The sequence below is a fragment of the Epinephelus lanceolatus genome, chromosome 7, assembly GCF_041903045.1.
Source record: "Epinephelus lanceolatus isolate andai-2023 chromosome 7, ASM4190304v1, whole genome shotgun sequence".
Classification (NCBI taxonomy): Eukaryota; Metazoa; Chordata; class Actinopteri; order Perciformes; family Serranidae; genus Epinephelus; species Epinephelus lanceolatus.
This window is the reverse complement of record NC_135740.1, coordinates 15,277,894-15,299,378: the sequence shown is the minus strand read 5'-3', so window position 1 is coordinate 15,299,378 and position 21,485 is coordinate 15,277,894. Positions and strand designations below refer to the sequence as shown.

The window sequence follows — 21,485 nt, the reverse complement described above, 5'->3', positions numbered from 1 at the left end:
TACCCCCTCCCCACTTGAGCAGGGAAATTAGCTATAGAGATCAAAAATATATTTTTTTGTACCAGGCTTTAACATGTTTATTTCTGCTGTGAAGCCTTTTAGTGTAAGCACAGTGCAGAGCAGTGGCGGTTAGCTAGCCAGTGGCATACACACAGGACTCACATGCACTAACATATTCGCACAGCCAGACTATCTACCTCAGCAAAGAACAGAGTAGCTCAGATTACAACACATAACGAGGTAGCGTGACTCCATAACTCCCCTACATCTTCACATATATATATTAATGCTATGTTGTACACAGAACCTGAACTAGGAGAAAGAAAATAAATCACCTATAAAACACCTGTGCACATCAGAGGTAAGTATAAACCAAAAATATTTTTGCTTAGGGTATACCTTGACATTCTGGATGTGAATTGAAGTAATAAGCACCGACAACCCCCCTAACTCAGTAAAAGAAAAAATGCAAACAGTTGTCTGAGGTGTGAAATTTGTTCGAGACAAGCGTGACACAGGACCCACATGTCATGAACACCGGTATCACCCTTTAAACTCAATACTTCATGCAAACAGCCCTCTGTCTTTTCATTGATGCTTAACAGCTGCTTTACAACTCATATCAAATCATCCTTGTGTGACGGCCGACAGACATTTAACTCAAAGGAAAAATATTGAAAGTAATATAGCGAGACGACATGAATCCACGTGACTTTTCTAGCTTACTCAGTACACAGATAGTCTAGGTCCATTCATAAACAAAGTAGGCATGTTTAAAAAAAGGTGTAGAAAGTAAAAAAAGAGAGCAGGTTAAGAAGTAAAGAGTAAACAGCGATGAGAAGACAGAGCACACCAACGAGGAAAAGAAAAGGGAAATCACCTGATATCTTCTTGTTGCCTCACCTTTCTGTTTGGTCACCTTTCTCACTGTCATGGCCGCCTGCCGCTTCTGGTACTCAGAGATCTCAAAACCTAAACAACAAACAGTAGACTATTTTTTTTACAAGTTTTACATTAAATGCAAAACCTACTTTAATCCCAGTAATACCATGTGTCCTATGTTGTGCATGTAGCATGTCAGCTATGGCTTTACTGTTGCATACATTACACAGGGAATTCATGTTTTGTGCTTAAAGAAAGTCACAGTGTGCTGCAGCAAATGCAACATGTAACTGGAGCTCCACTGGCCATTGTGAATGAAACTAATGCTTTCCAAACAGGGAGGTGCAGAGAGGTGCGTGACTAACCGATTTTCTCATCCTCCTGCACCATCTTCCTCTCCTCGTGGAAGGCCCTGAGCCAGCGGATCTTCTCCTCTGGCTTCTTGGCCAGGAAGATGTGGATCTCCTCGCTGTCTTTGTTGCACAATTTGAAGGCATTCTTCACGCTGACGTTAAAGTCGTCGTCGCGCCCGTCTATAGCGTCCCGCACCTCGTAGCGATCCATGTCGATGCGGCCCTTATAGTACAAGATGTCCCGGCGTATCAGATCCTGGGGAAGAGGAGGAGGGGAACGTCTGTTAGCCTGTGCATGTGTGTGTGCTGAACCTTAGAGGTGTCAACAAGCATCCTTCCCTTGGTATCCTGAGAGCCTGCCTTATGTAACCCTTTCCATCTGCTGCCCAAACATACAAACACCTTCTACACACACATTGCAGGATGCCAAACTTCTCTGCAAAGCTGCTTGACATATCATAAACGGTAGAAAGTGCTATTTCAACAATGGCAAATATACTAGTTTATTAGATACAGCGGTAAAATTTAATGCACAACAACGCTGCAAAAAAAAAAAATCCCATCGTTGTGATGCTTGTAATGGTCAGTTTTTGATTACACCTCACCCAAGACTCCTGTTATTGGTTTTGCTGTATTGGACCACAGGGCTGCAACCAAGGATTATCTTCATGATGATTATTTTTTTGATCAGTCACTTGGTCAGAAAATGTGCAAAAATGTCTATCCCAGTTTCCCTGAGCACAATGTTACACATATCTGCCGAATTTGAGACCTCAATAATAGGCAGGATTCTCTGGTGTCCTCTTCCAGTAATATTTAAGTTCCAGAGACTTTGTTTCCTGAATTCTAGCGACTTTAATTATTAATATAATTAAAATTACAAACTAATAAGTATTGCAAAATCCTATTCTTTATGTTAAATACATATCGTTTTGTTTAGTTTTTTTGGTTCATGCCCCTGGTACTCCAGCAGAGCACCAAGAGGAGGAGGCCAAGGCCGTAAGCTTGTCCCGTGCCAGGGACCTACAGCCGGCTGTCCTTCCTGGCCCACACCTTTGGGTCCTGGATTTGTAAGCGAGGTGGAACAGGAGGCTCACGGCCTCTGGAGGACAGCTGGGTACTAGGGGTGTAAATCACAAGTTTCATCTTAATCCGATATTATGTTGAGTCTTTGGACAATGATAAAATATTTGCTGATCTCACAAAGACTGCAATGATACAATTTTGATTTGATTCAATTCACAGGCCTGCGATCAATATGAGACAATATCAGTAAATATCCTCTCAGTCTTTTTCTTGGCTGCTTACCATTGTCTGCCTGGCACCAGACTGCTAGCACTGTTTGAATGTTTAAGAAGGAGGTGTGCTTGGACGGAAAAAAGCTGACAATTGATGTTTTCACTTTGCAATGATGATACTGAATCGTAGATCATTAAACCGATATATCGATCCAGATCATTGTAACGTTACACCCCTACTGGGTACCCTGTCATGACGAAAGACGGCAAGCTGGTTCCCAACAACCCCCCCCCACCCCCCCCCCCCCCAGGCACCCTCAAACCCACACATGCGTAACACAGTCAGCACGGAGATGAGGTGTCCACAGGCAACTGTGCCTGACTCATCTGGGCCTTTCGGGTGCCCCTCTGGCCCCGGAGTGTTGATAAATGTGGAGGGAAGCGCCAATGGGGAGGAAACAGTAGGCTTTTACAGTTGCGGGAGGTTCCATGCTACACAGTGCCACAAACAGGTAGTCATAACAAAAAGAAAAAAAAAGGAGTGAAAATTCGTCATTAATCGGGAGAAATAAGGTAGAATTGTGACCCTGGGAGGAAAAAAAAACAGGAGTTTCCCAGGAAAATCGGAAGTTGGCAAGCATGATGTCATATCCTCAAACAACTGTCCAACAATCCAAAAACCTGACTAATATCTGCAGCTCTATTGTACCGCATTGTATCCAGAAGTGTTTTTCTAATATTCTGTCTACTCCATGCAGTCTAACACCACCACAGTAACTAGGTGTCTTAGACATGCAGTGTGCAATCACTCCCGTGTTCACTCATTCACTACTCCCTATATATTGGACTTTCAGTGTGTCAAAAGTGAGCAATAAATGGAAATTTCAGACACTTACTTATCATCATCATTTTGCACTGACAGCTGTAGAGACACTCAACAATAATTTTCACATGTACAGTGTTAAATACGAGGCAGTGCTTTGTGAGATTGTTTCACTGTGGAAGTTTTGAGGGCACTATGTAGTGGATAAACTTACTGAGACTTTGCACACTCGAATAAAATGGTGGACAATAAATATAGTGCACTATGTAGTAGATAAGGAATGATTTTGCACACAACCTCAGTGTACAAGACACATTAGAAATACAGAAACACACCAGTATCTGAAACTAGAACTGTTAATTTAAAAAGTGGTTAAGTCTCTCTTTCAGCTTCTAGGTTAGCCCATTAAATACACAAAAAACTATAAATAATTAATTCATATTTTTCAACTACACCAGTACAGGGCAGCATCTAGCAGTTATTTTCTTCACTGGTTAATCTCCAAATAATTTTTTGATTAACTCATTAATTCTTGGACTATAAAATGTTAAAAAATGCAACACATCTGATCACAGTTTTCTCAAACCAGAGGTGACACCTCTTAGACATCTGACTGTCCAAAATACAGTTATTCACTTTACTAATACATAAGACGAAAAAAGCAAACCCTCACATTCCTGATGATTAAATAATCACCAGAATAATATAACTGCGCCAGCTTTACAGCAGTCCATCAACCACAAGTAACCTTACCCTATGTAACTTCACGGAAATAAGATGGCCAAATAATAATAAAAAATCCTCATTGTGACCGCTGCCTCAGGACAGAATAACATCAAGTCACTCTATAAGGTCAAGCAAGGTAAAAAGAAAAAACAAGAACGGGCATCTTTTAATAAGCATGCAGAGACAAATCTGCATCTGTGTGCTGATAAGGAAGAGATGAGCGGAAAAAATGGAGGGCTATATGCAACGTGTTACTAATACACCCTGAGGACTGCCATTACACATGTTGTACTGAGGATGCTGGGGAAGGATGTGTGGAGCAAAGACTAGGTTGTATAATTTAGTGCATCTCAGAGCAGAGTTTATTTAGTGGACAAGATCTGGAGTTCATTTCTGGAGTCAAAGATGTTCAACAATGATAGAAGCAGGGAAGATGAGGACAGATGGCAGGACAGAAAAACAGAAAGACATTATATCCGTGTGTCTTTGTTAATGTTTTCTGTGTTTATCTGTGTAATGGCGAAATTACAGCATCTCTGTGTGTACACGTGTGTGTGCGTATAATGATGCCGTTCTCCAGCCTCCGTGTGTGTTTGTGTGCAAGTGTCTGTCCGCATTTGTGTCTGTGTCTCCGTGTGCATGTATTGTCGAGTCTAGCCGAGCGTGAACATCCGTCTGACAGGAGAGCACAGCCTCGGTGCATTAGAGCCCAAACTACCACAGCTCCATTTTGTGAAAGGTGCTGAGGATTTGAACGTGTCTTCACTGAGGGCTGGTGCGTCTCATAAGGTGTTATGTAATCTATTTGCAGCTCTCGAGTAAGGTTGAAGAAGTCACATTGTCTTCAGGCGTCTCCGTCACCAGCCATGTGATACACAGTTTTGAAGAGCAAAGGCTTAGGGTGTGTTTTAGCTTATCAGCTTGTTTTCAGCTGACAAGGTCTTCAAAAAGGAAAGAAAGTAAACAATGAGAGAGAGAGAGAGAGAGACTACCTTCTTACAGAGGACCAGCTGGTGATCAAAGAGGAAGAAGACTCGCTGCTGACTGCGTCCATACGGCTGATAGATCCATGACAATTCCCCAGTGTAGATGAGCTCCGAGCTCCTGTCCAAGATATCATCTCCCTAGAAACACAAACACACTTTATGAGTGACGATACTCACAGATAAAACTGTGGAATGAAGCAACTCCACCTATTTTACACATACAGTAAAGCTCAGTTTACTCATCATGGTTAGTACGTCTTAGCCTGTGAACACAGTGTATCCCGTGGCTATGAAGGAGCTTTTTCAAGTCTGAGAAATTGACCATGATGATGTCATAGTAATGTCATCAGGTGTAAATGTAAATGTAAATGAAAGCTTACTTTTCAAAGTCTAAAAGACATGACTGGTTACCATGCAGGGGAAGTCTAACAAAAAACACTGTCAATTTGCATTATGGGCAATGTAGGATCCAGCATTTTTGGAGCTTGACCCATACTCATCAGTACAGCTTAGGATATCTTGACCTCTGCTGCATTGATTTTGACTGTTGTTTAATTTCCCATGTGTCTCTTACAAGCATTAAAACGTTGTGAACCTGCAAAACTAAATTGCTGGACTACTCTATTAAAGGGTAAGTCTGATATTTTTCAACCTGTTCCCTATTGTCCCATGTTTCTTTGTCTATTGAAACTTATCTAATATTGAGCGAGAGCACTGCAGCCGGCAGTAGTAAAACAGACTGCAATGTCAACACTCAGGGCATGTCCACTAAAAATGCTTGCCTTTGCCACTGACAGGCTCAGATTGTTAATATAAGTGTATGGCAATTAATGAAATGGATCCCTACAGAGATAAACCTTTTGTTAAATAATAACATTCTTTCTGTTTAACCAGAAACAGCTCCAAAATCGTCAATGCGAAACTCACCAGACTCCATTTAAATAAACAGTAATTCTATCATCAAGGAACACACTTCATTTAAGTAAACAGAAACATAATATCTCTCATAAAACAATGTCTTGGTTCTTCTCTCCACTGTTCCAACAATCACCAACTAGGGTTTAGTTGAAAAAAACCCTAATACACCCAATTAGATCTGAAAATATGCTGGCTCTATACGTGCTAAAATTAATGTTTATTTAAAAGGAGCCTGGTGGGTTCGGTGGTGGCAATTTCAGGGCTGTTTCTGGTTAACCTAAGAGGATCGTACTCTCTCTTACTCTTTAACAAAAAGATCAACTCTAATGTCAGACACCAAGAATAACAATCTGACCCTGTCAGTGACAAAACCTAGCACTTTTAGCGGACAAACATTGACAGTGAGAACATTTCCCAAGTGGTTACACTGCAGCCTGTTTTCACCACAGTCTTGCTCAATATTGAGCAATTTCAAAAACTGTTGTTCCCATTAGTCACTTAGACACAAAATCACAGGAGGATAGGCTCTAGGTGAAAAATGCTCAATTCACCCTTTAATCTGAAAGTCAAATTTGACAAGATGTCCTTTTTGTTTGTTTAAAAGACTAACAGTTAAGGAATTAAAGGAGTGATTTGGAATTTTTAAAGCAAACCAACACTAAATAGACGTTTTCTTTAAAGACATACTATGCAGGGTTCACTTAAAAAAATGTATCGACTCACACAAAGTAATCCCTCTCAAGCATCACGTATCACCCACCAGAAGTGTGTGGCAGTGTGTTTTACTGCAGAGACTCTGCCTTCTTCCTGTTATTTTCTTATTTGCTGTGTTTGGGATGTTTTTGGGTGTTTTTATGGGTGTACCCCCACAGGTTGGGACTTAATAAAAAGGTAGTGACCAGGTGCCACACTGTCAGCAGTAAGCATCTGACAGACACAGCACTGACATAACAAAAACACAGCCAAACAAAACGTCAAACGAGAGCAAACCTGAGGCTGGCTTTTACTTTCACTTTTGCTGGTGAGCGTGTTTGCAAACAGCGACACACAATCCTGCATTTTATACCTTTGAGTAAACTTCAGGTTGTGTTTATATTTAGTGAGAGATATATGGAGTAAAATTTAAGTTCCATCTCCCTAGGCAATATGTGTGACTAAACAGATTGACTAAACAGACCAAGCCAGATTTTGCCAGTAAAACAACATCAGTAGACATCAGATGCTTGCAAATGACTCCGCAGTCAATACATACACATACCTCCCAGTCCAGAACAGAGGCTTGCCACTGGGCGATCTTATCGATGTTCTCCAGTCTCCTCTTCCTCTCGTTGATCTGCTGAGTGACGTTCCGCATTACTGCCAGTGCTGCTGCCACGTATCGATAATCACTACGGACACAGTGTATACATAATTACTCCAGGGGTGTTAAAAGGAAAAGTTATAGCGCTTGGAGATTGGCCACCCTTTAAAAAGACATGTAATGTTGCAGTAGTGAATGATACAGAGTAGCCTATTAAAGGACTGGGGTTATAAACTCAAGTAGCAGCAGTAAGTCTGCTGGAACACAGTCAAAATAACACACTGCTATTTAATTCTAATCAGCCACTTTCTCTATCCACAGTTAACTCTGACTGCGTCTTTGCTAACTGAGCTGGATTTATCCCTCTGGCTTTAGATGTGCAATGGATCCAATCCTCACTTTGGAAGATAATGCGTGTGTGTGTGACAGTGTTGTGTGTGTGTGTGACAGAGAGCAGGCCTATATCTGGCAGATTCTCTGCAGCTCCTAACAGTCAAACACTGTGATCTGGCAGGCAGAGCTGGCAGAGCTGGCACCTGTCCCTCTCTGGCTGAGAACGTGTGGTTTGTGAATGACCTGGAGCTGGCTGAGACACGCTGAATCACTTACACCATGTTTCTGTGGGTTTGCACGCATGAGTTTGCACATCTGGATGCTCGCGTATCTGCAAATGTTTACATTGTGTACTGTGCTCCTGTGCTGCGCATGCAGTGTGTGTGTGGGGAATGTTTACGCTTGTGTATGTGCCAGCAAAAGCCTAAACTCATATTTAATCTGTGATCTATTTATATCGCAGAGTTCTATGTGATGATCACATGGCCATGTGTTAAAATGAAAATGATTTGATTGATTGTGAAATGCAGAACTGTAGTGTGTGTTCTCAGCACAACTGAGAGTCCTTGATAAAAAGTTTTCTTCTACAACATTCACAGAAAGCTGGCAAAACAGTGCAAATAAAATTTGTTTCAGTTCATGCATGGATAATCACCGCATCAGTAGAATAAACCCAACAGCTGCTACGGCTACATTGCAACACAATGCATCTGGAGCACAATGATGCATCAGTAATGGCCTCTTTTTTAGAAACTACCAACAAAAAGCAACACATTCAGTGGATTAAATGTGACCTTGGCCAAAATGTACAGTACCTGTGCTCCTGCGCAGTGTATTTGAGAAGCTCAGCCAACTGGAGTGGATATTTGCAGATTTTCTGGACAGGGGTGAGCAAGAAGCCGTCTATGGCAATGTCAATCATTTGCTGGAGGAGGCGACAGGCCTCGAAGAAGTGCTGGTACCTGCCATCCCTCATCAGTTTGCTCAGCTCCATGCAGGCATCCAAATGGTTATTACAGTATTCTGAATAGATCCAAAAACCATCTTGCTGTAGATTAAAGGAGCAGAAAGACACACGATGAGAGAGGGAAATATGTAATGAATCTTCTTTTCAATAAAACATGCCGGAGACTGAAGAGAAGAGTGCCAATGTGTACAGACAAAAGCAACTGTGGTTACTAAAATTTTTATTAGAGCTGTTTTCTCAAGATCATGACTTAATTATCTCATTATCCCGAGATAAACTGTTTGCTGGTGACTTAATTATCTTCACAACTTCACTGTTATCTCAAGATAACGAGATAATTTGAGATAACAGGCCTAACAAAATTATTAGCAATTATGGCTGCTCTTAGCTGGACAGTGTGGATACGTTTATTCAAACACATTTTAAAGCATTATCAAAGTGTGTTAAAAAGGGAAAAAAAAACACTATTTGAACTCACGTGTTCTAAAAAGCATGGTCCAATTTCAGAGAGGTGGGGTTCCTCTGTGTTGTACTGTTTCTCCAAGTCTCTAACAAAGCCCATCTGGAAGCGGTAGATGTCCTCGATGTTCCCAAAGATGACCTTCAGCTGGTCATCATTGAACATGTCCACACGCTTCCTACACTGGCGCAGGTAGCCCTGCAACGAAATGGGTTACAACTGCTGTGAGGCTTTCAAAGACAGTCCTGAATTGTGACATGGCTGCGAGGCTCAGTCAGAGAACTGCTGTGGAAAAGTACAATGTAGGCCACAGTGTGTTTCATCTCACCGCTATTTTTGTTAATTCTTTGTAATAAACATGTGAAGCCACTCCTTTGATATAATTCATTTGAATCAAAATGAACTCTGACTCTAAAGGTTCTGTAGAGTCAAAAACAATTTTGTGTAGGTTGAACTGTGGCCTCAATTTGTCAGTCCAATTCTTGTGGTTAATTAAATGCCCTGAAGCTTCGGCACTTTGGGAAAAGATTTGCTGTAAGAGGTAGGTTTTTGCTATTTCACACTCCACCACCCAGAATTTTCTCTGTTTATGAAATACACATGCTAAACCTTTTTGTTTTTTGCTCCTAAAGTCCAGTTCGATGCAAATAATCAAAATTAAAGCTCTGTTTTAAATGTAAGAAAAGTCTTACGTATCTTTCCAAGGTAAGCGATGGTGCAAGATTAAATAAATCATATATACACATGTATATATTAAGATTCTTCTGCTATGGTAGCCATTGCAGTCATGGATAGGGCTGCACTAACTTTTACTTTCAGTTTTGATTGTTTTCTCGATTAACTCATTAGTTGTTTGGTCTATATAATGTCAGAAAATGGTGAAAAATGTTGATCAGTGTTTCCCAGAGGCCGAGATGATGTCCTTAAATGTCTTGTTTTGTCCACAACCCGGAGATATTCAGTTAACTGTCATAGAAGAGTAAAGAAACAAGAAAATATTCACATCTAAGAAGCTGAAATCAGAGAATTTTGACTCTTTTTACTTTACTCATACCTGTTAATTTATTGCCAAATTAGTTGGTGATTAATTCAATAGTTGACAACTAATCAATTAATTGATTTATCCGTGCAGCTGTGGTCGTGGAGCGTTCCATTAAGAACCAGAAAACTGTCAACAGCCCAGTGGCGTTGTGACTTAATGTGCACAGGCACTCACAGCATCTTTTTACTCTAATTAGCTATCTTAAATTCTTAAACCCTTCACTTTAACAAAAATAAAAATACAAATTTTGAAAATAGTTTTCACCTTGTCTGTTTCAAGCACATCAAACTCCTCTACTACCCCTTCTTGCCTGTGCTTGTTTATAGCAAGTTGAAAAAATACTGGGTCCTCCCACAGGCAAGAACTGTGGAGGTGAGAAGGTGAAATTTACGCTTTATTGCAACTATTTTTAAACATTACGCCTCACCAGCAATGCAGACAAATATGGTATGGTACATACAGCGGATTAAGGAAAGATGATGAGATAAGCAAAAATTTGCACTAGAAAATCCTGCCCACCCAAAGTCATGATGCAGGTGTTTTGTTCTGTGTTCCAATACGACCTCTATGAAACTAGCACAGATGCAACGGCTGTGCTGGTGATAAACAACATTTTAGAAATAACTGCTTCACATGAAAAATAAAATTACGCAATCTTACTTTCACTAGCTTGCATTTCTGTCAGTCATCTCTGTATTTTTTACAGTATCAGCAAGAAGACCGACCAATGGCAAAAGACTACTGTACATAACAGTGTGTCATGTTGTTACTGCTACAACAAACAGAAAGGTGTGTAACAGTCACTGATTATAACTATGGTCTGCCTGTTTTCAATCACAAAACATCTGAAAATGTAACTGCCAGATCATCAGTTCATATTAACATAATACAGTTCAATAATCTTCTATTCCCATAGACGTTTGTTTCTATTGAACCAATGATGAGGCACAGGGACAGAGTCATTATGAGCTATTGTCACACTCACAAAGATAAAACCGCTCCATGTTAGACACAATTATTTACTGAGTACATACTGTAGCTGTACTGTACATGCATACATGTATTAGGTTACACAGTGGCCAAGCTAGATTAGGCACGTTAGTAATATGTCTAATACAGGGAACGCATATCAATGGGGAAGAAATTTCAACACAACACCTGCAAAAAACCCCTGAATCCTTTAATGCAGAACGGCATTGTCAGTAAGAGCAGAGTTAGCATTAGCACAGTGAAAGTTTTGACAGGAAACTTGGTAGAGTGTGCAGTTTTTGGATGTAAACCCTGGAGCTTCCTTCCACTATTTATAAAACACACCATTGTAGCAGATAATGTATATTTGACAACCATTAATGCTGTGTCAGCCACTGCCACTTAGCCTACAAGCTAACAAACAACATAAACGAATAGAGAATGCTAACTACACTAAGCATGTATGGTTGAATCTTTCCAATGTTTCCTCTAACACTAATACTAGCAATCTTGATGCACACAACTCTTTCACTGGTCAACCTAGCACAAGCAGCAAGCGCAAAGTGAAAGATAAACCTACTGCTAGCAACAGTGGTCCAGATCCAGACTTTCTCAAATGCAAGTGAAAAGAGAAAGAATAGATCTGCTTCCAGACCCTTTTCAGAGTTTTTTTTTTAAATTTAAGGTCAACGTGTTCTCATCAAAATCCGTCAAATATTGCCACTTGGCCGGCAGACTTTCATGTCAAGGTGCTAGGTATGCTAGATATTCTCCTGTGTCTGTTGTTTATGCTCTTGGACACCATGTCAGTTTATGTTTGTTACATGCATTGTGTCAAAATACACTTCATTTTCACAGGTAATGTACAGTTTCTACTCATTAGATGCATAGTCTAACGTTGGTAAAACACCTTGTTTTTATCTTTAATTCCCTGTGCAAAAAAAGCATGTGGTTAGGTTAAGAAAAAACAAACAAACATGGGACACAGGAAGCAAATGGCAGCCTCCTGGGTGAAAGTGGGTGCAAAAGACCCACCCACCTTCACTCCTGCCCACCAAATCAGGACTATCCTGCTCCTTACATTATATTGCTACATGCAGCATTATCAACTGATGCACCTGTTACAGTAGTATGAAATCACTGACGAGCAGCCATATTCGACAGGTTGGGAATGAGAACGGGCTGATTTAGCCGGATCTAACAGTAAGGGTTGCGACCAACTGAAACTTTTCCTGTGTGCCAAGCATGAAGGAGAACTAAAGTGGCTGAAGCAAGAGTCCAAAACACAAATGGCCATATCAAGAGCCAGTGTTTAGTAGTCCATTCTGGGCTACTGAGATCAACATGGTGGACTCCATGGAAGAGGACCCACTACCTATGCAGATATAAACAGCTCACTCTAAGGTACAGAAAAACACAATGATTCTTAGTTTCAGGTGATTACACACCAATGAAAACATAATTATGAAAATTATAGTCTATTTCTGCCAGTGTGTGTCCCTCCCTAAACCCTACACACTGGAACTATTGAGTGGGAAAAATAGTACGTATTTTAAAATGTGTCTGGAGGTGGACTTTAAATGTCTGGCTATAAATATTGCATGCCTATTTTAGATTCAGATTGGACATGTCATGTTTTGAGATTTTATTACTGCCATGCTAAAAATGTAAAAAAATGGCAAGGCTCTTGTTTAATTTTATTAGGTGTGAATTCTAGCCTGTCACTTCAGCATGAATCATAATATAATGACAAATTTAAGATGGACTAGATCCCTCCAAGTGTGGCTGCTGCCACCACCACTGTGTACAATTGACAAATTGTGTCTTAATATCTAAAAAAAAAGAACTATTTTCGGACTGTTTTGAAAACAACAGAAAAAATATGGCTTTAATACAAGTGTGAATGTGGGAGTGTTAAGAATTTATACTAGACCCTTGTGTAGCATCAAACGGGCTGCTTCTTCTCTAATACATGCTTCAGTTAATTCAGCTCCTTTTCATTTACCTTTCCTATTGTGTATGTGTGTGTCTTTGGTATTAAAGCAGCGTGTATGTATGTGTGTGTGTATGGATGTTTGCATGTGTTTAGTACCTCACAGATGTCCTTGAGGTGTTTGATGTAGTGTCTCTCTGTGCTCATGATCTCATTGATGACGTTGGCTCTCATCTGGTCTCGGTTTTGGAGGGGCGAGCCCAGACACAGGCAGTCATTGGTTGGGTCCAGGTGCCCGTTCTGCACCTCGCTGGTCCCCTCAGCTGGCTCCGCTCCCCCGTCCTCCTGGTTCACCCACAGCTGAGTGCAAACACATTCACACACAAACACAGCCACACACACACACACATGCAGTTGAATAAGACATGTGCTCAGTTAAGTGTTAAGTGAATAATCTGATGAAAAGAGTGTTAGTAAACAGATACATTTAGGTATTCATATTACAAAATCTTTGTCATATAAGTGGCACTACTCCCTCCTCATGAGCATGAATGCACACAGCACACACACACGCGCCACACACATGAACACACACCTCACACACACAGAGCTTCATTTACAGGGTCTCTGGTAGTTTGGCCAGTGAGTAAAACTGTTGGTCCAGCATTTCAGAAAGGTGAGGAACAAACTGCCAAACACTCCAGAGTTTAAAATAAGCCTCTTTCTAAGACTGGTGCCCAGAAGATATTTAATGCCCAACTTCGGCCCTGTGTGTGACTCAAAAAACAAAAACTTCCCCTCTGCACATATGCATGCATGAACACTCACACACAACCTCACAACTTCCTCACCCATGCACTCACCAACACACACAGAACCACATAAATAGTGTATTCCACTCTTGCTCATAGAAAGGGCCAAGTGTGCGTGGTTTCAGATGTCCAGCAGCCAACACCTGATGACACACAGTTTGCCAGGAGAACATCAAAGAACCGACGGGTAGAATGCCAAACACAAGATGAGAAATGCAGCGCCACAGACAAGCAGAGTGACGGGTGGTAGAGCACTGACTGCAGACGAGAACTAGTAGCGCAGCATTAAGACTGAGAAATAGTCAGAGTCAATAGTAAATGGAGTACTGAAAAAATAATCAATATTTAAAATAGAAATGTCCATGAATGTTAACAGGAATAATGATTCCATAATCCATCTAATTCTATGTGAATACAGTTGTAGAATTTGAGTGCAGGCCGTTAAGAAGACATTTAACATTACTTTACTTTTGACTCATCAGTTCTGCCTCTCTATCGACCCCGTTGAGAATGGTGTGAAAAACGTCATGGGAACGTTAATGTTTGGTAATGTCGAGGGTACGTTGCGTGGACAGACTGGAGCGGGCGGGTGGGCGGGCAGGCTGGATGGGTAGATGAAGCTGGGAAAACGCACCTTTGACGTGGTGTTTTGGAACCGTGGAGTTGCTATGGGGTTGATATAGAAAACCTGTTTTGTTTGGGGCTGAGGAGGGTGGGGTTCCACCTTGGAGAGAGAGAATGACAGAACAGAAAGATACTTTTTGGTTGACAGTCAGTCAGCCTGTCTGCCCTGCCCTCTCAGGAGTGAATATGGAAGGGTGGACAGGTGGGAATGGCCATGAGGAGTGTCTGGGAAAGGGGGGTGTGTGCTCTGCTGTGGGAGGCCTCCACCTACAACCAGGATGCTAATTCTTCCTTTAATAAGTTTACTAAAACAAAAAAAGTATGGGATATCATGCAGTAGCTGCATCAGACCTTTGTGTCGGGTTAAGCTGAACTCAAATATTGGTGAGATTATATAATCATGATGTAAAGTGAGGACGCTGTAAATTTAAGTGGATTTCAAGGGTAGGAGTTGAAGTTGATGCCAAACTAAAAAAGGGGCTCATCAGCATCTTTGTTTTATTGTCCCTGAACACACGATAAAGGCACTTAGCTAGCTATTCTCTGATCTCTTGAGTGTTATGTGTTATCCAAATAAAGCATTATTCAACAGCGTGTCTGTGTGTGGAGCAGGCATATAAATGTGTGTGTTTCGTGCATGCGTACCTTCCTCTTTGTATTTATTAGCTTGTGTGCATATGTTCATGTGCCTCCATTGCTGTATGTGTGTGGGAGTGTGTTGTGTCTATGGTCGCTGGCCAGCCATGGCTGCAGCTAACTCACCCGTACAAAGCTGGCAGGGAACCATCCTTCCTCCTCATCAATCTGGCCCCACCACCAGTCCTTGTTGGAGGCGTCCAGCACCTTGATGACGTCACCAGCCTTAAACGCCAACTCCCGGTCCGCCATGGTCACATGGTCCCATACCGCCTCAGCGTTGACGATTGAACCTCCACTTATCAACTGGAGAAATCGAAGGGAAAGACAAGCAATATCTTATGCTTTGTTCTCATAACGTGGAGCCACTGCTGTGGAAACACCACTATGAAGAGCACTGCAGACACTGACCAATAAACATGGATCCATGTGACCTAAAACAGCATATAAATCAAATTTAAAAGTGATTGTAATTCAGTACTCAGCCTCATTTTGGCCTCGATTTGTGTGAATCCTTGTTGTTAAACCCACTCAGATTACTAATGGATGCAAATACACACCCTCAAAGCCAGGGCCTACTGGCAGCTTAGGGATTGCAAATAGAACAACACAATAGCCGACACAGACCACAGTACAACACAACAAAATGCGACAACACAAAAAAAAAGGCAGAGCCATTAGTGGAGAAACAACACAGTGTTCAGAAGCACAGCACCAGTCTCCACACAGGGATGGTAATTGGCCCATTATGACATTAGAATAATTACATGTGTTAATGTAATATAAATGCTGAGGAGCAAACAAATGTGAAGGGATAATCTCCCTTCCTTCATGCTGTCACCGGGGCTTGTTATTTTATCAGCAGCAGTCTTTGACGAAACATGGAAGGATGACTCATCAAATCTTTTCTATTGATTTTAGCATCATGAATAAATAATGTGGACATTATGCGACACTGAAAATAAATGTTTAAACTGTACAACTGGTGTGCATGTACATGAGCAGAGTATTGTTTTGTGGACGTGCATTGTGGTGTGGTGTGTACGGACGTGAGAGCCTGTCAGGTGATCAGTATTCTTTAGGGGGTTTTGCAGAGGCTAAAGGTTGTTCTCATTAAAGGACAAGAGACAGCAGACAATGTTCCTGAGAAGGACCTGGGTCTGACATCATTCATCTACCAAACAGCCTCACCATCCATCACACTGAGGACTCAGCTTTGTTGCCTTGAGATGAGCACAAACACACACTTGCACGTGCAGCTGCACTTTTTAACTTCACAAGCATTAAACCCCTGCATGCATCTGTGGCACAGCTCCAACTGTTTGTTCCAATTGTTCTCTCCAAAGTAGTGTTCATCAGCATTCTCCAGTCCAGAGCTAACCATGCATCCAGTCCCTGGGGCTGTGGGCAGAGCAGCCAGCGCTAACCAAGCCTGACAGGAGCTGCTTAGGCTCTAGGTAAGGAGTTATCAAAGGCCTGGAGACAGGAATGTCACATGGATGGACACTAAATTAGTTCTTTACTTGTATTAAGGCTTCTGCATATTAATATTGAGCTACTGTTACTTTCTAAGTGGAGCTTTTTCCTTCAATCCTTTAAAATTGCTCTGCCTCTTATAAAATGAAATCCCCAGATAGGAAAACCTTTTAAAATGCACCACATCACTCCAGCAAAAATATGCTATTCCACCTATATGCTGATGCAGTGTGTTCGTAAGACGGTCCATGAGAAGCAGCAGATTGTGTATACGTGTGTTTGTTTGTATTCATCCGAACCCCCGTGAGGATCTAAGCTCTCAGACTCAGCAGCTACGTTGCCCCTTCAACCTGTGGACAAACCTACTTCCCTGATGGTTTACTGAGACAGCTACAGGGGATATAAGCCAATCAGGGCCGAGGAGTGAACATAGGGAGGGACGGCCATGCCTGTAAGAGAGAGAACGGCCGTCGTCATGGCGACAGATGAGGATGCTTCACTGATATTGACAAGATGATGGGATGAGGCAAGGACACTTCAGGATGCACCAGAATATTTCCAAATTTAGGTGTGTGTGTGTGTGTGTGTGTGTGTGTGTGTGTGTGTGTGTGTCTATGGGAGCTGACACACAAAGAGTGACCACTGAATAGCTGCACTCTGTCATTAAATATTAAAGTGACAAACCAATCAAATTAGAGAATCCAGTAATATGACAGTTTTCACGCTGATGTGAAATGCAAAAGTACACAGTGTAGGCCTCTGCCTGCAGGTTTAAGATCAAAGATGTCACTGAGAAGGTTGATTGAATCAGCCCACATGAGGCTGGGAGCTGGGGTAACAATAGATCTAGTCTATATCTCAAAGCTCTCCACTACAGGAAGAGAGGAGGATTACCGCAAAAACATGTGTCACGCTGCCATGGAAACAGCACCAATGAACTCAAAAAGATTTCAAAAATCACATTGTTGATTCAGGAAAAGGGATTTGATTTAAATCGTTCATTGCACTGCTGGATAGTTTAAAAAACAAAACAAAACACAAGAGTAGTTCAGCTCAACGTGACCACCAACATCTGACGTTAGGACCTCAGCCTGAAACAGCACACATAGAACAGATGAGCCTTGGCGCTGAGGTCAGTCTTGCTTCCTGCTCCCTAACTGTAATGTCTACTCTCCCTAATCCACGGCCCCCCCCCCCCCCCCCCCCCCCCCAACACCCCTTCAGGACCACTCCATTTTCAGCCCCATTCACTCCAAGCACAATCTCTCCAGTCCCCATCAATCTGCTGTAATATAGCCAACAGACGGAAAGGAGAGAGAGGGGGAGAGATAGAGATAGAGATCCATTCACAGCCAATGTTCCTCCCTTCTCAGTCCTCTCCTTCCCCTCATCCCTCCATCTCCCTAATGAGATCAGCACTGCCCTCTCCAATACATTGCATCCTTTTTTCCCTCTACATGTCTGAATAAATTAAAAAGCATTACATAATCAATCTTCCCAATTCCTGCCTTGGCACAACCTCACACCTAGCTTGATCAAATGGCATAAAGTAAACACATAAACACACAAACACAGAGAAGTCTTGCCACAATACTCATCATTACCTGTGTGTCTACCAGCTGGAATGACCTATGTCATCATTATGGTTACACTGCAGTTACAACATCAAAGATCAGAGGGCGAAGCAGCCGTCTTTAAACCGCAAAACCTGTATTTGGGTCAATGCAAATGAAAGCAGAGGAATCTATCCTTATACATGGACATTTATGACAATGCTTCATGTTTCATGCTCAAGCACAGACATGGAGACTGACAGGGAAACATGTGCGAACAGAAAGCCGATTCCCTCGCTTATATCATCTTTGCAGCACAACACATCAGCATTCACTGCACTGGCAGCTCCACTGCATTCCAACATCCTCCTCTATTTCTAGCCATAGCACATCTGCACCAAAGCACCTACAGCATCCCTGAGCACACACACACTCACACACATACACGCCTTTAGCCAGCCTTACCATGTTTGTGGCATGAAACTGTTCAGAGAGTGTATGCATGGAGAAGTCCGGTTCATACAATCATGATAATTAAATCTCTTTTGGAAGTGGTCGAGGCGATGGTCCTCCGCAAGAGCTGAGCCTGCGATGTCGAGTAACAAGGTGCTGTATTCCAGAAAGAAGCTTCTCTTTCCGACGCACTGAGTGAGTCTCGCGGTCCGTCCTCCCTGTGTCTGCCAACCCTCTTATGTAATACACTTATACCCTGAGTCTGGGAGCCAATCAAAGATGCTCTGCCTAAAACCGGTGAGAAATACACTCACATCGTCACACACACTGTTGTCTCGCTCGCACACACCATCCGCACATTGACACTTCTGACTGCACAGCATTTAACAGTGCTCTATTAAAAGGCACCTGCCCTGGAGGGATTACAAATGTGTGAACACTTGGGACGTGTGCACGACTCAGATTCAAAGAGGAACTACAGATAACACCCACCCAGACTAGCTCACACACTCACACGCTCACATATGTGCAACTTAGCATGCTCACGTGCTTACATGTGAACACACATCTGTAAGTAGGACTGGGTTAACACTAGCTAGCCACCTGAGCCATGATAACCACTGCAGTATGCACTATTAGGATGCTATGTTTACAGTCCTGTGGGGGTCCCCTCTAGGAAGGATGTTTATGCGTTGTACCACAGTGATGAAAACACCAGCCCACATGCCACGGCATGTGATGGAGGTATCTGTGTTCATAATACATAGCTACCAAACACTCCTTTCTACACTTACAGTACAACATTTACCACTTAACTAGAGACACACAAAAAACACATGGCACTTAGCCTTGAGTGTGAGAGAGAGCATATACAGTATCTTCAAAAAAAAAAAAAAAAAACCTAGCCTGCCTGCCATCCCTATTTATAGGACTGTCATGGACGGCTGTGGGATAGGCTTTTAGCATATCTATTTCTGACATTCATTCAACATTCATGACACCTGCCTCCTATCCTTTATTAGATTATGCCACTGCATGTGGGGGAAAAGGAAATGGGCAGTTTTTATCTCCATCTGACATGCCTTTTCACTTGGAGGACATTTCATCTGTAAGAAATACGCACATATACTGATGCATATTTTATTAGCCACTATTTAGTGACCAGGTGTAATAATGTGTAGGCTTCGGAAACAGGTGCCACACTGAAATGTTGCAAACTGGAGAAATGTGAATACTGTGGGCTATGAAATGGGAGCTGAGTTTAGCTGCATCTAAAATGGGGGAAACCTGGAGTGACGAGGCCCTCCTTTATTAGGCCTAGCCCTGCCTGCTATTGGTTACTGTTCAGCTGAGATTACAATGATCCTCTAGAGTCTACGATCAGCAGCACAAACCTCTCACTTGCACCGCTATTTGCTACGAATATCACATTTACTTCAGTGGAGGAGATCACTCACTGCCTCAGCTATCAGCTGCCATATTGTGGATGTGGCTACAGTGGATCACAATAGCAAAACAAGTCCTGACGCAGCAGTAGGCTGTTGTTAAAAAAAATACCATCAGATTAATTTTTCATCTTAAAAGGGAATTATTATAGAATAAAATTAATCCATGCGCATAATCCACAAAATACAACATGGAGGAGAGAGGGAGAGCGACGTAGGGGGGGGGACATGTTTATATGCGGTGGATATGAATTTCCAGTCACCACAGAAAGGGTAAGAGCATCACAGATCTGTATCCGCACAACTACGATCACCACCAGACAACACTAGCTATCACAAACGGTGAGAGGACACAAGACATAACGAAGGATTGGGGAGGGGGGTAACAGAAATACATTATGTTGTACCAACGTCATTCATTTCAACGCGTAGCCGTGATGGAGCGCCGGGTGTCCCCGCTCTCGACCAACGCGCACTGCCTTTCTCTCCTCTCCTGTGTGAAAGTGCGCTGCGCTGCGAACCGGGCCCCAAGCGCAGATCCATTAACGAGTACCGAGGATGAACATCAACAGCACGTTCACAAGCACCAGAACCGCGATCACCGTAAACACCGCGCAAGTCTGGACATCCAAGGCCATGGCGCAGCGCTGCGGGCCGATGCTGAGATGCGCTCTCAGTGACGGGCGGTATTCAGCTCTCCCCCGTCTAGACACGTAGCCTCAAAGCCACTGAGATATCCACCATTACAGTTAGGCAAGAAATGAAGAGAGAAAAAAAAGATGCCCCTACGCCTCTTCACAATACGCGATGTAATTCATAAAGGCACGGGAAGAGATGCATCATTCCTCACCATCATCATCGTCATCAGTCTGCACCGCGATTTCTCCCCGCTAGTCAACACCTGCCGGTGCTTCGCCTCTTCCCCTAAACCGACCGACTCTCAGGCCAATAGATTCTCAAAGCAAACAAGAGAGAGGCTGTGCGCAGGCTGGTCGCAGCTGCCGAGCTGCCTTCCGGTGAGTGGGGACCAGAGAGATCGGCTGTGAGGCTGAGAGGCGGTCCTGTATTAATACTGATCAGTGCTCCACTGCCAGACTACCGGCTTCAGCCATCACCTACAGTCGGGGGAGGGGCACAGCCAGCCCCTCGCTCACTACATCGACCACAGAGGCCAGAATCATAACCTCATTCATCTCCCACCCCGTCTAAAAATATCACCGTGCCGTGGTGATTTATCACTTATCATTAACAGCCCGTGATGAAGGAGAATAAATGTCAGAATAATGGATGCACGTTTCTCAAGCTGATCACCATCTTATAATTTCATTGGCGTAATGTCAGCCTTTTCTGCCAATTTGTCTGTGGCCACGCATCAATCAGATACAGTATGCCCAGTTGATCAGATAATCAACCACATTTGCACCCTGGATTGCCACTGGTGCAGACCGAAATCACTGATGCAAGCGGCTGTCACTTAAAGGGTGCCATCCATGGGCATCCAAAAGTATATCTGCATGATCAAAAATCAATTTTCTAAAACAGATTTTAAGAGAGAG

At 42.5% G+C, this 21,485-nt stretch overlaps 1 protein-coding gene across 15 annotated transcripts in view; it reads right to left on the bottom strand.

Moving 5' to 3' along the window:
• Positions 1-21,485, bottom strand: part of arhgef9a (Cdc42 guanine nucleotide exchange factor (GEF) 9a) — a 49,170-nt gene that overhangs the window by 7,256 nt on the left and 20,429 nt on the right. For 2 of the 15 annotated variants that reach the window (XM_033633046.2, XM_033633048.2), the window contains 9 exons: positions 15,129-15,308; positions 14,377-14,466; positions 13,090-13,290; positions 9,005-9,184; positions 8,375-8,607; positions 7,185-7,314; positions 5,015-5,146; positions 1,248-1,491; positions 904-972 (listed from right to left, as the gene is read on the bottom strand). In XM_033633046.2, coding sequence (XP_033488937.2) covers positions 904-972; positions 1,248-1,491; positions 5,015-5,146; positions 7,185-7,314; positions 8,375-8,607; positions 9,005-9,184; positions 13,090-13,290; positions 14,377-14,466; positions 15,129-15,308 — 1,459 coding nt within the window. Of the gene's footprint in view, positions 1-880; positions 973-1,247; positions 1,492-5,014; positions 5,147-7,184; positions 7,315-8,374; positions 8,608-9,004; positions 9,185-13,089; positions 13,291-14,376; positions 14,467-15,128; positions 15,309-18,496; positions 18,786-20,336; positions 21,024-21,485 lie in introns of those variants that run through there. The other 13 variants (XM_033633047.2, XM_078169222.1, XM_033633051.2 and 10 more) reach the window with 12 other exon arrangements.